This window comes from Urocampus carinirostris, chromosome 18 (assembly GCF_059441175.1).
Source record: "Urocampus carinirostris isolate Australia breed hairy pipefish chromosome 18, RoL_Ucar_1.0, whole genome shotgun sequence".
Classification (NCBI taxonomy): domain Eukaryota; kingdom Metazoa; phylum Chordata; class Actinopteri; order Syngnathiformes; family Syngnathidae; genus Urocampus; species Urocampus carinirostris.
Window position 1 is genome coordinate 10,485,985 of NC_142366.1, and position 13,609 is coordinate 10,499,593.

The window sequence follows — 13,609 nt, forward strand, 5'->3', positions numbered from 1 at the left end:
ACGTCATATTGAAATATAATATTGTGAATGTGCTTAATTGCTGTTGAGATTGTCATGATTGTTTTCTGTTATCAGTGTCAATAAATTTGTTCAAACCCATATTCCTTAGCGAGCGTAACAATGCATGAGCCTTTTTTGTATGTCTTTTATAATTGCTAGCTCTTTTCCCATGGTTATCATGTTTTGGCTTCTTCCTTTATAGCATTACTGCAAGTCTTAGGGCCCATAGCTAATAAATACAATGCAAAAAAATACTGTATTGTATTGCACTAACTGGCAAGGTACTTTACGAAACATGAGATTCCGAACCCAAGACAGACGGAGAAAGGCATTGTGGGTGGGAATCCAGCCAATAGCATTTCAGCATCTTTTTAATGCTGTGACGCAAACCATGAGGAGACCTGCAACTTATATGTGGTTGACCAATAGCAGACAGGCTTTTTAAGACGTAACATGCACAGTCATATGCACAATCAGTGCAATGTTTGTTTTTTGTTCTTTTTTTATACACGCAAAACAAATTGTTGTGTTTGTCGTGTAGGAAAACGCTGCAACAGAGGTCAAAAACATCCCACACCATAATGTAAACATATAAAGGTGGGAACGCTACTGTAACCCAGGGGTCTACTGTTCTAAGATGTGCAGCTTTGGAAAACAAGAGTGGCAGTCTATTTTCTTCACCTTTTGCGCAGGGGTTCGGGAACCTTTTCGACTCAAAGAGGCACAAAAGCAAAAAATGCATTTTTGGGGGGAAGAGCCGCACGATGTATTTTAAGTCTCTATCTTTGTCCCTCTCTCTTTTCTCCCTTTCTCATATTGTGCTCTTCCTCTTGCTTTCTCTGTCTTTCTTTCTTTTCTCTCTTTCCCCCTCTTTCTCCTTCACTTCTCTTTCTCTCTTTATCTCATTCTGTCCCTCTCCTTTTCTCACTTTCCCCTTCTTTCTTGTTCTCTCTTTCTCCTTAGCTTTTTGTGTCCTGTCTCTTTATCACTCTTTCCCTTTTTTCTCTTTTTCTCTCTATTAATCTCTCTTCTGGATTTCACTCACACTTTTTTCTCTCCTCTTTCTCTTCTGTCTTTCTCTCTCTAGAACCCCCCCCCCCCCCCCTTTCCCTCTTAAACCTACTAGTCCGGCCCTCTTGAGTTTGATACCTCTGCCTCACAGCATCTTGGTGGTCTTTGCTCTAGAGGCAGATGTTTTTTTCACAGGTTCCCATTTGTTTGCTGTTTTGTTGCTCGTTTCCACTCATGTTAAAACGCACATCGGTAAAAAAAACAGACAGTCAGGCAAAGGGCTGCTATTTGTCTCACTGCACGCGCTCTGTGGATAATTACAGCATCCAATATATCTGTCTGCAGACCTAGACTGCTCTATATTTTACCCCTGAAAGCCTCGTGAACATCGTAATGGAGGCGACACATTTAGCCTTCTCAAAGTAATTTATTACATGAACCAAAGTATTGAGACACACCCCGTTTGTCAAGATATAACATTGGTTTCTTTTACGATGTTGGAAGATTGAAACATCAGCCTTTTTACTGTGCTTTTTTTTCTTTATAACTGCTCTAAATAATAAGCGTTTCCTTATTGTACAATTTTAAAGCTGCAAGCATATCCCAAATCACAGCTGTATCCTGTCATAACCAATAGAAACAGATCAACTGTTATCTGGTACAGCATGGTTCACTTTTCATCTGTTGACAGTGGAAAGCTGTTTTCATTTGAAAAAGCTATGCGTTGGGGCCATATATACTATAGGTATTTTTCTAAAGCAACTTTTTAAAATCTGCGTTGTTGCATTCAAAATAGCCTAAAGTAAAGTATGGCAAAGGGTAACAATCTCCACAATGCACATTTAATATTGTAAACAAACAAGCATATTTGAAGCAATTTAATTAAATGTATTTATTTTTTTCTTTATTGAACAAATTGCAGATTGAGGAATTGGAATATGTGTTAATGGCTGATATTGATGTCGTTTAGTAACTTGTGGGCATTTTGCAATCAGGAACTAGAAATATTTAAACCGGAAGTTGCCATTACTTTCATGCAAAAGTCTGTAGTTTGAGGTGTACATTTTTTTGTTGCTTCAATTGGTTTTATTGGATAATAAAAGTAGTGGAATTTAGTACTGCATAAGTATTATTATTCTCATTTTTTCTATTTTACAGATTCTCCAAACTGCAGGTTTGGATACATTGTTAACTTTACATGTTTTAATGGACTTTAAAGAACTAGTTCTATTTGCATTCATATTTTAATGAATCAATTTGTGTTTCTATTCTAAAAACAAATTAATCTGCCAGTTATTTTTTGACACAGCTGTTTATTTGAAAATCTTTTTTATCCCTGTTAAATTAAACGCTTCAAAGCTTTAGTTGAGTAAATTCGTATTTCAAAACATATTACTGTTAAAGGAGAGAGAAGAAGGGGAGGAGGGAGTGAAAGAATAAATCTGCTTTCAAAGCATAGTTTATTACTGCTCTTAAATCAAACATTTTAAATATTATATTCAGGTTAATTAGTTTTTTAAATATTCATACTGTTAAAGATAAGGCTTTGATTTAACACCTTTAACTTTCAGTTCTTTTTTCATATTAAAAAAGTTTAAAACGTTTTTATTGTTCAAGTAAAAGATTTAAAGCTTTAAGTAGGAGTTAGTTAGGTTTTAAAACATGTTATTGCTGTTAAAGCTTTTAAGCTTCAACTTAGAGTTAAAGTTACCTTTAGACAAACACGATACTAACAAAAATATGAAATTTCCGTGTATTTTTCTATGCATGAGTGTTAAATGTGTCTTAATTGCAACAGTGTGTGCTATTTTTAGGACTAGACACACAGTGTGTACCTGCCATAAATTTGCTTCACGCGAGACTTCACAACCGTAAATGGCTCAAAACAAAAAGCCCAAAAATCGATTTCTAATTAAGTGCAAACACTATCATTAATTGCACTGCAGGCAGCACATTGGACTAGTGGTTTGTCTTGCGTGCTGACCTTCGCTCCAGGTTCTAAAGTTTGATTCAGCATCCCCGTGCAGAATAAGCATGTTTTCCCCATTTTGAAAAATACAAATGTTAAAGACCGACATCATTACCAGGTGTCTACTCTGGTGCCGGTGGTTGTTATTTCTCTGGAGGGCCTCCTTGCAATAGCGGAGCACTCGGTGCATGTCACCGTGACAACCTGATGCCAGTGCATCGTAGGTAGGACGGGCCGTGGAACCACATCAAACGCACCACAATCCCTTAGCCGTTCCCTCCTGTCGAGAAAAACACAGTTGTGGGAATTTTCAGGATTCCGCTGCTGTCCAAAAGGACAATTATCAAATGCCGTTTTTTGCGTCCTTCAGGTTGAAGAGGAGTTTGCGGCCGGCCGAGGGAAGTTGAGCTCCGCGCTCGAGTTCAACAAGGCCACTTCCTGATGATGACAGTAAACATGGGTAAGTGGCCAGAGCGCTCCTTCCTTTCACTTCCTTTGGTCGAGGAAAAGAAAATAACGCATTAAAAAAGTGTGCAAGCAGCAGCACCAGATGGCCCGTTTTGTTTAACGACAATGTTTTGTATAATGTTCCCTCCTTTTTATGCCCTTTTGGAGTATGTACGGTGTGGAGGCATTTCCAACTTTAAGACAATGAAATGATGAAAACATCCGATAGAAATATCTTGGGTGCAAGATAATTATCGAGCTGATGGTTATTTATGTGATAACATTTTTCTGTCATGTTACTGCCTATGTACTTTAAGGCGCACCTAAAAACCCCAAATTGGCCAGACATTTTAAAGTGAGCCTTATATACCGGAAAATGTGGTGGTAAATGCAGAATTACAATTATATGATACCGTAACTGTTCTGCCTTTGAGAAACATATAGAGTGGTCTTTGAGTGTCCTCTTGTGGTTGACATGTTAATTGTTTGTTGCAAAACGGGAAGAAGAGAAGCGCAGAACTTGGAAGGCAGCTAGGACACCAACTTTCAAACCTTCATTGCAAATCCACTTCTGTTGTTGCTTTGGACAATAACTGTCCGCAAGTATGAAACCTATTGGGATTACTTCAATAAAGATTTTGGTTTTCTATTAACGTTTTGTACAAAATTACGTCCTCTTATTTGAATTGTTTTTAAGATGATACAGCATACAGTAACTGTTCTGCCTTTGAAAAACATATAGAGTGGTCTTTGAGGGCCCTCTTGTGGTTGACATGTTAATTGATTGTTGCTAAAATTAATTTTAGTGGTCAAACCAGATGTCACAATGTTAATTTATGTTTGATAAAATACATTATTTAAATTTTATGCACCGTAGGTCTTATTTTAGTTTTAATTCCATATGCTCAAAAGTCCAGCACGTCTTATATATCCCTCAGCCAATAATTTTCTATATAATACAATAACAAACTAATTTTTTAATGAGCTGCGCCTTTTCAGTGAGGAAAATACGGCTGATTGGTTAAGATTGACAGCGACCTGACCAACCCCACAAATTATTGTCGTAATCGCAACCTTATGTGTTTTCTTTTTAGTACTAGACACACACAAAGTGTACTGTACATACAGTATATTAATGTTTTGTACACCTTTAACATATCATTGCTGCCATATATTTTGATTGACGTGAGACCTCACAGCCATAAATGGACAAATTTGTCCTATGGGCTTTCCCACTCTGTGCATAAGCATTTGAATATTTACTTTTATTTACTAAACCAAATAATGTGTACAGTTAAGATAATGCCACCCGAAAACAATATTAATATATTTTTCTTAGCCAAGGCATGTGTGACTTTTCTTTCTCTAAGCAAACGTCGTCCTTATAGATACAATTTTTGTACTTATTTATACAGCTTAAATGATATGTGAATAAAAATAGCGTTTCATTATTTCCTGCTGTTGCGACCAATCTAGGAAAAGTCACATTTAACGTTAACTAAAATTTAATTTATGGTATTTTTTCAGAGTTTTTAAAAACACTGTGGCGGGTCATTTTGACTCGATGAAGGTTAAATCTGTCTTTTTTTTTCTATACAGATGACGGTCTCCAAAATGGACCCCGACAGCCCAGGAACTTACAAGGCGAGTTTCCAGCATCTGCTCACTAGTCGGTTCCCATTTTTCTGCTCACACAGCAGTTGCTCAAGCCAGTTGTAGCAATCCCCTTCATTGAAATATGTTAGTCAGTATTCAATCTAACATGTCAAACACACGTGCAAAACATGCTCTTTTTAAATTAGAAAAATACTTTAATGTATTGTATGACATAAAAACTTTTATGAAAGCAAATCGAACTAATAACTTTGAGCAAAGAAAAAAATCAAATGACTTTTCGTAACTAGAAAAAAATATAAATTCACTGTAAAAATGTGTCCTTTTGGCCAATAATTTTGCTCATTTTTAGTATGTTTTTCTCGTTCGACCATATTTTTAAATAGTCCCTATTTTTGGCATTTAATTCAATTTTTTACATTGTGCTTGCAGCTCCACATTGTAAAAACAACCGTAAAATACACTTGATTATAAGCCGCACCCATTACATTTTTAAAGAGAAAAATATTTTGTACGTACATAAGCCGCACCTGACTGTAAGCTGCATGTGCCCACGTTGAAACATGAGATTTTTACACCGAAAGAGTTTTAATAATATACGGTACCTTAACCCCTTAACTTTCTGACGGCCCACCGGACTTTCTGTCTGTACACTGTCACAAGTCACTGAAATAAGTCATGCCACATATCACTGGAAAGCCTAAACTTTTGGGATTCAAGATATAACCATTTCAAAATATACTCATCAGAGAAACACCGTCTTCTACTTTTTGAACGTCTGCGAAAATGGCTTTGTTACATGAAGGACAATCCATAGAATCCAAAATATTTACTCTAAAACGATAATGCTGACAGATAAATAGAAATCCGCCTGATACATTTCTGCTTCGTTGGACGTTGCTTCTTGTAATCCGTTTGTTTCGCCACACTATTTTGTTTACAAATAAAAAGACTTGTGAAATGAATCCAAATATGGTAATTGGCAGTCCCGTTTCGATTGACACATTTTCCATGAGAGGGTCTGTTATTGCTAGTTTTATTCATGCACAAAGCTCGAAGTTACATCCTCGACACATATATTCCACCTGCCTCACACTTACCTTTACTGTTAGTGTGCACCTGGCGGCTGTTAGAAAAATGCATACATTGGCCGCATCATTGTATAAGCCGCAGGGTTGAAAGCTTGGGAAAAAAGTTGCGGCCTTTTGTCTGGATTTTTCAGTATGTTAATTTCTTTAATCTCGTAAAATAATTTATTAATGCAATTAGATGAAAGTGAAAACAGTTCTTTCAAGGTAATGTTTTCATTTAGTATATTTAAGTATTTTTTAATTTATTATTGTTTTTTTTATCTTTTTTTTTCATTATTGCAATGTAGACCCGCAATCAAAAATATAGTGATAGAAGAAAGAATAAAAAACAAAATTACTTATGAACCAAATTAAAAGAAAATACTTAAAATGAGGATAATGATTAGAATTAGAATTTTTTTTAAATTTATTATTTTTTCTTTGGTAATATATATTTTTTTCACTTCATATAAAAAGGTTTTATAGGATATAAAATACTTAAAATTTGAAGAAAATATGTACTGATAGAACAGTAGTATTCTATTTGTTAATATTATTTATTTACTTTTATGGTAATATTATTTTTACTTGATATATGTGAAAACATTTTTTATGATACAATGAAAATACTTAAACTGAGCAAAATATACACAGATGGAACAATAGTATTCTACTTGTGAATATTACTGATTTACTTATTTGTTTTCGTATTCTTTCAGTTGATATAAGAAAAAACATGTTTGTGATAAAATAAAATACATACCTAAAATGAGAAATAATATAGACAGATAGAACATTATTTTACTAGGAAATGTCGTTCATTTACTATTTCTGCAGTACTGGCTGCACAAAAAACAAGTTATCCCTGTATATTCTTTTTTATTTCAATTTCTTTAAAGTAGTATATTTGTATTACATTTAATAGCATTAACAAACAATAGAAATGAAGACCCTAATGCTTGTGTCACAAATGGTCAGAGTTAGCAAGTTTTCTTCATTATATAACACATGAACAAATCCCAAGAACTGATGTCCAAGTTTCAACAGGAAGTATGTGAATATAGTTTAACAAAACTGAACTCTCCCCTACGGCATCTCCATTCAGGTCCGTCAAACGTTAACTTTTCAAACATTTTTTACATTGTGTTCGCTTTGCAGAGGCGAGTCCAAGTTAGTCCCTGGCCGCTAATCCTGCCGGATGCCTTTGCCCTGATGTGTCACTCGGCACCAGGAAATCCCCCTCCGTGTCTTTATTCAGCCTCTCTCTTTTGTTTTGCTTGCAAGTCGCAGGCCCGTTAAATCTTTAAGCCGCCGTTTCGTTGCCTGACAAGCAAAAGAAAACAACTGGTATAGCTGGTCGGCGGCTAGCATGAGAAGCTAACGTAGCGTCTCTACTTAGACTCGAATGCACGAAGCTAATGTTGCAAAACTCAACAGAGGCATTATGACTGGAGCTCATGACATGTGAGGTCTTGCAAGGACGCAATATTTTACAGACTTTTATAACTCTTGGAAAATCCCCTTATGCTTTAATAGGCCCATTTTATTTATTTATTTTCTTTACTTCACTCCAGATGGAAGCTTGAAAAAAAAGTGTTGCGGAGCAATGATGCAATGGCTAAGCAACCGGTCTCCATTGTCTAATGTTGCTAGCTGGGAACTACGCTGCTTCTATTTTTAAACCTAGTTTAAATTTCTGTTTTATTAATTAAACGATGTATTGATTTTAGTTTGTATTTATTGTATTATTTATTGTTTAAATATTGATTCATTTCTGTAATTATTATTGCAGTTATCTTTCATCCTTTTTACAGTAGTATTAGTACATTTATGCTGGGAAAACGGCATCACATCTAGTTCACATGCCGAAAATAAAATAAATATCTTGTGCTGAATTCAAGGAAAGTGGAATGTCTCTTTCTGACTCTAAAGCACGAAGTGGGCATGGGAATATCACTCGACTGTAACGGCGAAACCAAATTTAAAAGTATCGTTATTTTTACTTAGGTACAAGTAACATCCAACTTGCAACCAGCAGGTGCTGTGCCAGATAATGAATTAAAAAAAGAGCAACAAGTAGCAGCACAGCAACAGGTTTGACAATTTTGACAGGCAGCTGGCACAGCAATCTACCACTAAATTCAATTTGGTAAATAGTCATCATCGTAATAGATTTAAAAGCAGTTGGTTAGAACCAAATCCATTCATAAATAGGATGTTAGCTGTATAATATTGCTTTTTCCATAACAGTAATGCCATTTTTGGTGGAACTGGCCATGTCTTGTTTTTATTTATTATTTCGCTTACAACTTTTTAAATTGTATTTTTTTCCATTGTCTGTACAGTGTCCTTGGGTGGTCTGAAAGGCGCTTTTAAATAAAATGCATTATTATTATTATTATTATTATCTGATTTTAGTAGCTTCAGCCATTTTTGACCAAACATCCACAGACATGAAATGAAAATATGCAAATACTGAGCTTTACCGTTTTTTCGCCACTATAAGGCACACCGCATTGTAAGGCGCACACCCTCCAAAAATAGTCTTTAGTCATATATTTTCCACACATAGGGCGCACCGGACTATTAGGCGCTACAGTAGGAACATCAACAGAGAAGCAAATACGTGTCTCTGCATCGATGGACGTTGCTTGTTGCTAGCCTTCTGTTTATCCCCATAATTCTTGTTTACAAATAAACAGACAAGTAAAATTATTTTCTTTAGGCTGCACACCAACCTAACTTGTGATTCAGATCTTTTTCGACCAAACGCGGGCTTTATTTTACCCCGCTTTAGCCTATACAAGCCTGTAAATGCTTAAAAGGACCCACTTCCTTTACCTCAGAATAACATTAGACAATAATGACTGATCCAAATGATGATTGACATATTGGTTAGGAAATGGAACGGCGGTATATATATCCCAGCATGCACTGCGCACTACTTCTTCTACAGGGGAAAATCGAGTCGGCTCTGCTTACTGTAGTCGCAATACTTATTGCGACTCTATTGATCCATATAGTATATAAGGCGCACCGTATTTTAAGGCGGATGGTCAGCTTTTGAATTGAATGCTTTTATACTATTTTATTAATCAAATGAGTTACAAAAGAAATAGGAAGTATAGTTGATACAGTGAGAGGGACTTTGGTTTTGTCAAAGAATGGAAATTTCTAAGCGACCCCAAACTTTTTGAACGCATGGTTCCCGTGTGGTCTTAAAAACTGGAAAAAGTCTTCAATTTGATAGCCGCAAATTAAAGCCTTAAAAGGTCTTACATTTTCTTCAAACCAACTTTGCAAAAAATTAAGCAGTACTTAGTTCCACTTTAGCTGTAAACCCCTCCCCTGAGTTTGGAAGAATTAAAGGGAGAACTGTGAATGTTTTATTATTATAGCCATTGTAATTTAAAAAGCTTAAATGACCGTAAATATATATATTTTTCTTTTCTTAGCATAATTTTACCTAGGCAGAGGCCTGCAACCCACTGAAACCTGATCTCAATCCTCTGCATCAAAATTATTTTGCTACTATCCTTCCCTTGACCAAGATTAATAAGAGCCAGAACTCTCCTCGGTTCACAGACGTTCTCCAAATGCGATTCCGATTACCTTCCCTAATTGTTGACAGCAAAGGGCCAAGGCAATCCCCAGCAACCCCCAACCCCTGCTGTTGTTGTCCCGTTCCTTCACTCGTGCATTACTCCAAAACTTGTGGCCAGTGTTGTTTTGTTTTGTATCCTTGACTGCAAGCACACAGCGCAAAGCAGACCGACTGCGGGCAATAAAATCAGAACAAGACTCCACTCGACTCTATGAGAGGTCGTTTGAGAAGTAGATCATACTCGCTCTCGTATATTACATTATACTCTCACACGTGCACATCTATACTCTCATTCAGACACAGTCATACCAACCCACAAATACTATTATAGTCACTTGTATATAGTACTATACAGTGGAACCTCGGCTCTCGACCATAATCCGTTCCAGAACCCTGTTCGAAAACCGATTTGTTCGATCACCGAAAATCGTTTTTCCCATTAAAAGTGATGTAAAATCGTTTTAATCCGTTCCAACACCCTAAATGTTTACCATGAACGTAAACATGAAGCTAACCCAGGCTAATCGTACGTTCGCGTTAGCGTAATCTTCCGTACGAAAGATTACGCTAACATGAACGTGTAAAAATAAAAAAATCTGGCCGTTTACACGTCATTTAGCACCCGGATCTCCACAAAAAGTGGTGAGCAGTTAAAGGATAAAGAAAAGAATTACGAATAGGATTTCTTACCTTTGTGGTGGTCTGCAGAAGCCATGCTCTATTCCCTCGAAAGAAGGGAAACTCGCACACCTTCTTCATTTTGCTCTTATTTATTTCTTAAATGCAATAGTTGTATGCACTACTCTTCTTTTTTCACCTGTAGCAACTTTGCCGCTTGCACCGATCTTCTTCGGAGGCATAATTAGGGGCTAAAACACTCCGTTCACCGATATTAAAAGCGAAGGCGAAAAGAAGTGCGCGCGCACGTCATAACAGTTCTTCACGAGGGGTGGGGGCAATCTACACGATCTACACCCGTACGCCGCTCAGCATCGCACCCTAGCGTACCGGCGTTCGAACTCCGATTTTTTTGAACGAAAAGCGAAGCAAGAATTTCTCGAAATTTTTGGTCGAGAACCGATTTGTTCGAACTGAGAGGCATTCGAAAACCGAGGTTTCACTGTACTCTTATACATACTACTGTACACACATACTACTCTCATAAATACGACTATACTCTCTCACATATACAATTATACTCTCATACGCACACACTACTATGCTGTTACACCGATACTATACTGTCATACACACACTACTATACTCTATATGTGTAAGAGTATGGAAGACTATTATACACTCACACTATATTCTCTCACACGTACTATTATACTCTCATACACACACTACTATGCTTTCACACACATGAAACTATTATCTGTCTCTAAATGTGTGAGAGAAAATAGTAGTTTGTGTGTGAGTAAAGTATGTGTGAGAGTAGTTGTGTGTGTGTGTGAGAGAATAGCAGTTTGTGTGAGAGAGTATAGTAGTATATGTGAGAGTGTATAGTAGTATATGTGAGAAAGTATAGTCGTCTATGTGAGAGTAGTGTGTGAATGAGAGTATAATACTATGCGTGAGAGTCTAGTAGTGTGTGTGAGAAAGAAGAGTAGTATATGTAAGAGAGTATAGTATTGTAAGTGAGAGAGTAGTGTGTGATTGAGAGTATCATATGTTTGAGATGATATCATAGTGTTTGAGATAGTACAGAATAGTTTTGCATGAGCATGAATGTGTTGAAAGTTTAGTTGTGCATGCAAGAGAGTACAATGTTACACATGAGAGCAAGTATGATTTACTTACCAAAGGGCCTCTTGTACTACAATAAATGTCACGTTTTTTAAAATTTTTATTTTATTCATTTATTTTTAATAAAGTTTACCGCTAACGTCATTTAAAACATGGCAAACACGGCGCTAACGTCATAAGCTAATGTCGCATTATCCAAGTTTAGCTGATTTCGAGACAGTCAAAGCCTTCACAGATCTTCCAAAACCTAAAAGTTATTTTCCACTCAGTGAGTTTATGGAAAAAAGAAAGAAAGATTGATTTCCTGATGTGGGATAATTCTTACTCTGGACCGACATAGTGAGTCACTTCCTGATGCGACGGCTTACCTTGTAACTCGTTTTAAAGTCATTTCACTCTTTCGTTGTGTGCAAGCTATGTCATTTTTTTTTCCACACTATCTACTCCATTATCACTTTATGGTTTCTGTCTAAACAATGAAAACTGGGGAGATAAGGGATCAAAGTGAGCTTGAGTGCTGATGAAACACCACGGAAAGTTCATATCTCCATCGGCAATATTTGCTCACAGGAGTGGCGAAAGGCAAGTCAAGACGCTTTCGCAATCAGATACAAACAATGCTCGAGCTCATTTCGGGAAAAAAATGCCAGTAACACGTTAAAAAAGGAAATTATAAAGCTGAAAGGAAAGAATGTTAGGAAAAAATAAAATCCTATTTAAAAACTGTGTATTTGGAAACTACAAAATTATTTTGAAACACCATGCGAAATAATAAAAAATGGCTCCAGCAAAATTAAGAGTAGTAAATAAAAACAAAAAACAAACCAAATAAAATTTTAAAATATTTAGGACTCATTCCAAATAAAAAGACAGCAAGATCATAAAGAAAACCATCACAACAATTACGTATTTATTCAATTCAATAATTAAATTAATGAAAATGTGTGATACTGGACAATATTCAAAATATAATGAAAATGTATGCTAATCAATAGTAAATTAATCCTACAAATGGACACACATATTAACGAGAAATATAAGAATGTCAAAAGATAAAATACTTCCATGAAACCATAATTTAAAAATTGCACAAATATTTAGAAAATTTAAATATATTCAACTATTTACAAAACAGTAGAACAAGTTGATAAAATTAAATGAAAAGTGTGGAATATATAAGATTTGTATTTCTTATTTTTCAAAATATCAAATATAAGATGTTACAAAAATAGTTAGTTAGTAGATTTATATGACAATAGTAAATATAAAAACATACTACATTAAACATTTAAAATATCGTGTGTGCTAAATGTGTGTCCCCACAGTGACACTTATATTACTCAATATTTTATGATAGTAAGTCATCATCTTAACAAAATTTTATATAGAAAAAATAAAAAATTAGAAAGATTATAGAAAAAATACCACCCCTAAAATATTACACAAATAATCTACAAATAAAATAGATGTTTATGACTACATTTTCACACCCCAACCTATACTACTACTCAAATCATCAAAATTCACCGATACTTGGTGCCGATACAATAAGTACTTTTGATTCCTCCTCCCCCAACAACAATTTAAAAAAATCATATTCTCAGTAGTATATGAAATTGTGATAATTTTAGTGTTTCATTCAATTTTTTTCTGAAACTTTTTGCATGAAACACACAAGATTCAGATCCTACAGCTGACAATTAATACCAATGTCAATACCATTATTGATCACTTGTTGCGAATACCTCAAAATATGACCTTGATTCTGATACCGAGCATCCCTACCCGTCCACCCTGAAAATACAAACAACGAGGAATCCATAACAGTACTTCCATGAAACCAATTACTACTTTCCCACTCAGTGATTGTTTGCCCTGTATCTTAAGGAGATAACTGGTAGTGGTTTATTTGTGTTAGGCAAATAGGCGGAGCTTCGCTAGGCACATACACAGCAAAACCAGATTTGATTAAGCAACTTCTGATGGAAAGGTCATTGGAAATAATCCTGCTTTTGTGCTCGTATCAGTATTTAGTTCTTTGCGTAGGCACGAGGACTTTAGACGAGGCACGAGATCGAGAACAATAAAAACGTACTCGATGTAGGAAAAATGTGGAGGAGAAATAGTTACCTGGGAGCCTCGCCC

The 13,609-nt window shown here is 35.7% G+C and overlaps 1 protein-coding gene across 1 annotated transcript in view; it reads left to right on the top strand.

Annotated features, from left to right (window-relative positions):
• Positions 1–13,609, top strand: part of map3k22 (mitogen-activated protein kinase kinase kinase 22) — a 61,562-nt gene that overhangs the window by 16,089 nt on the left and 31,864 nt on the right. The window contains exons 2-3 of the mRNA XM_088322385.1: positions 3,351–3,440; positions 5,027–5,071. Coding sequence (XP_088178511.1) covers positions 3,422–3,440; positions 5,027–5,071 — 64 coding nt within the window. The 5' untranslated portion in view covers positions 3,351–3,421. The remainder of the gene's footprint in view (positions 1–3,350; positions 3,441–5,026; positions 5,072–13,609) is intronic.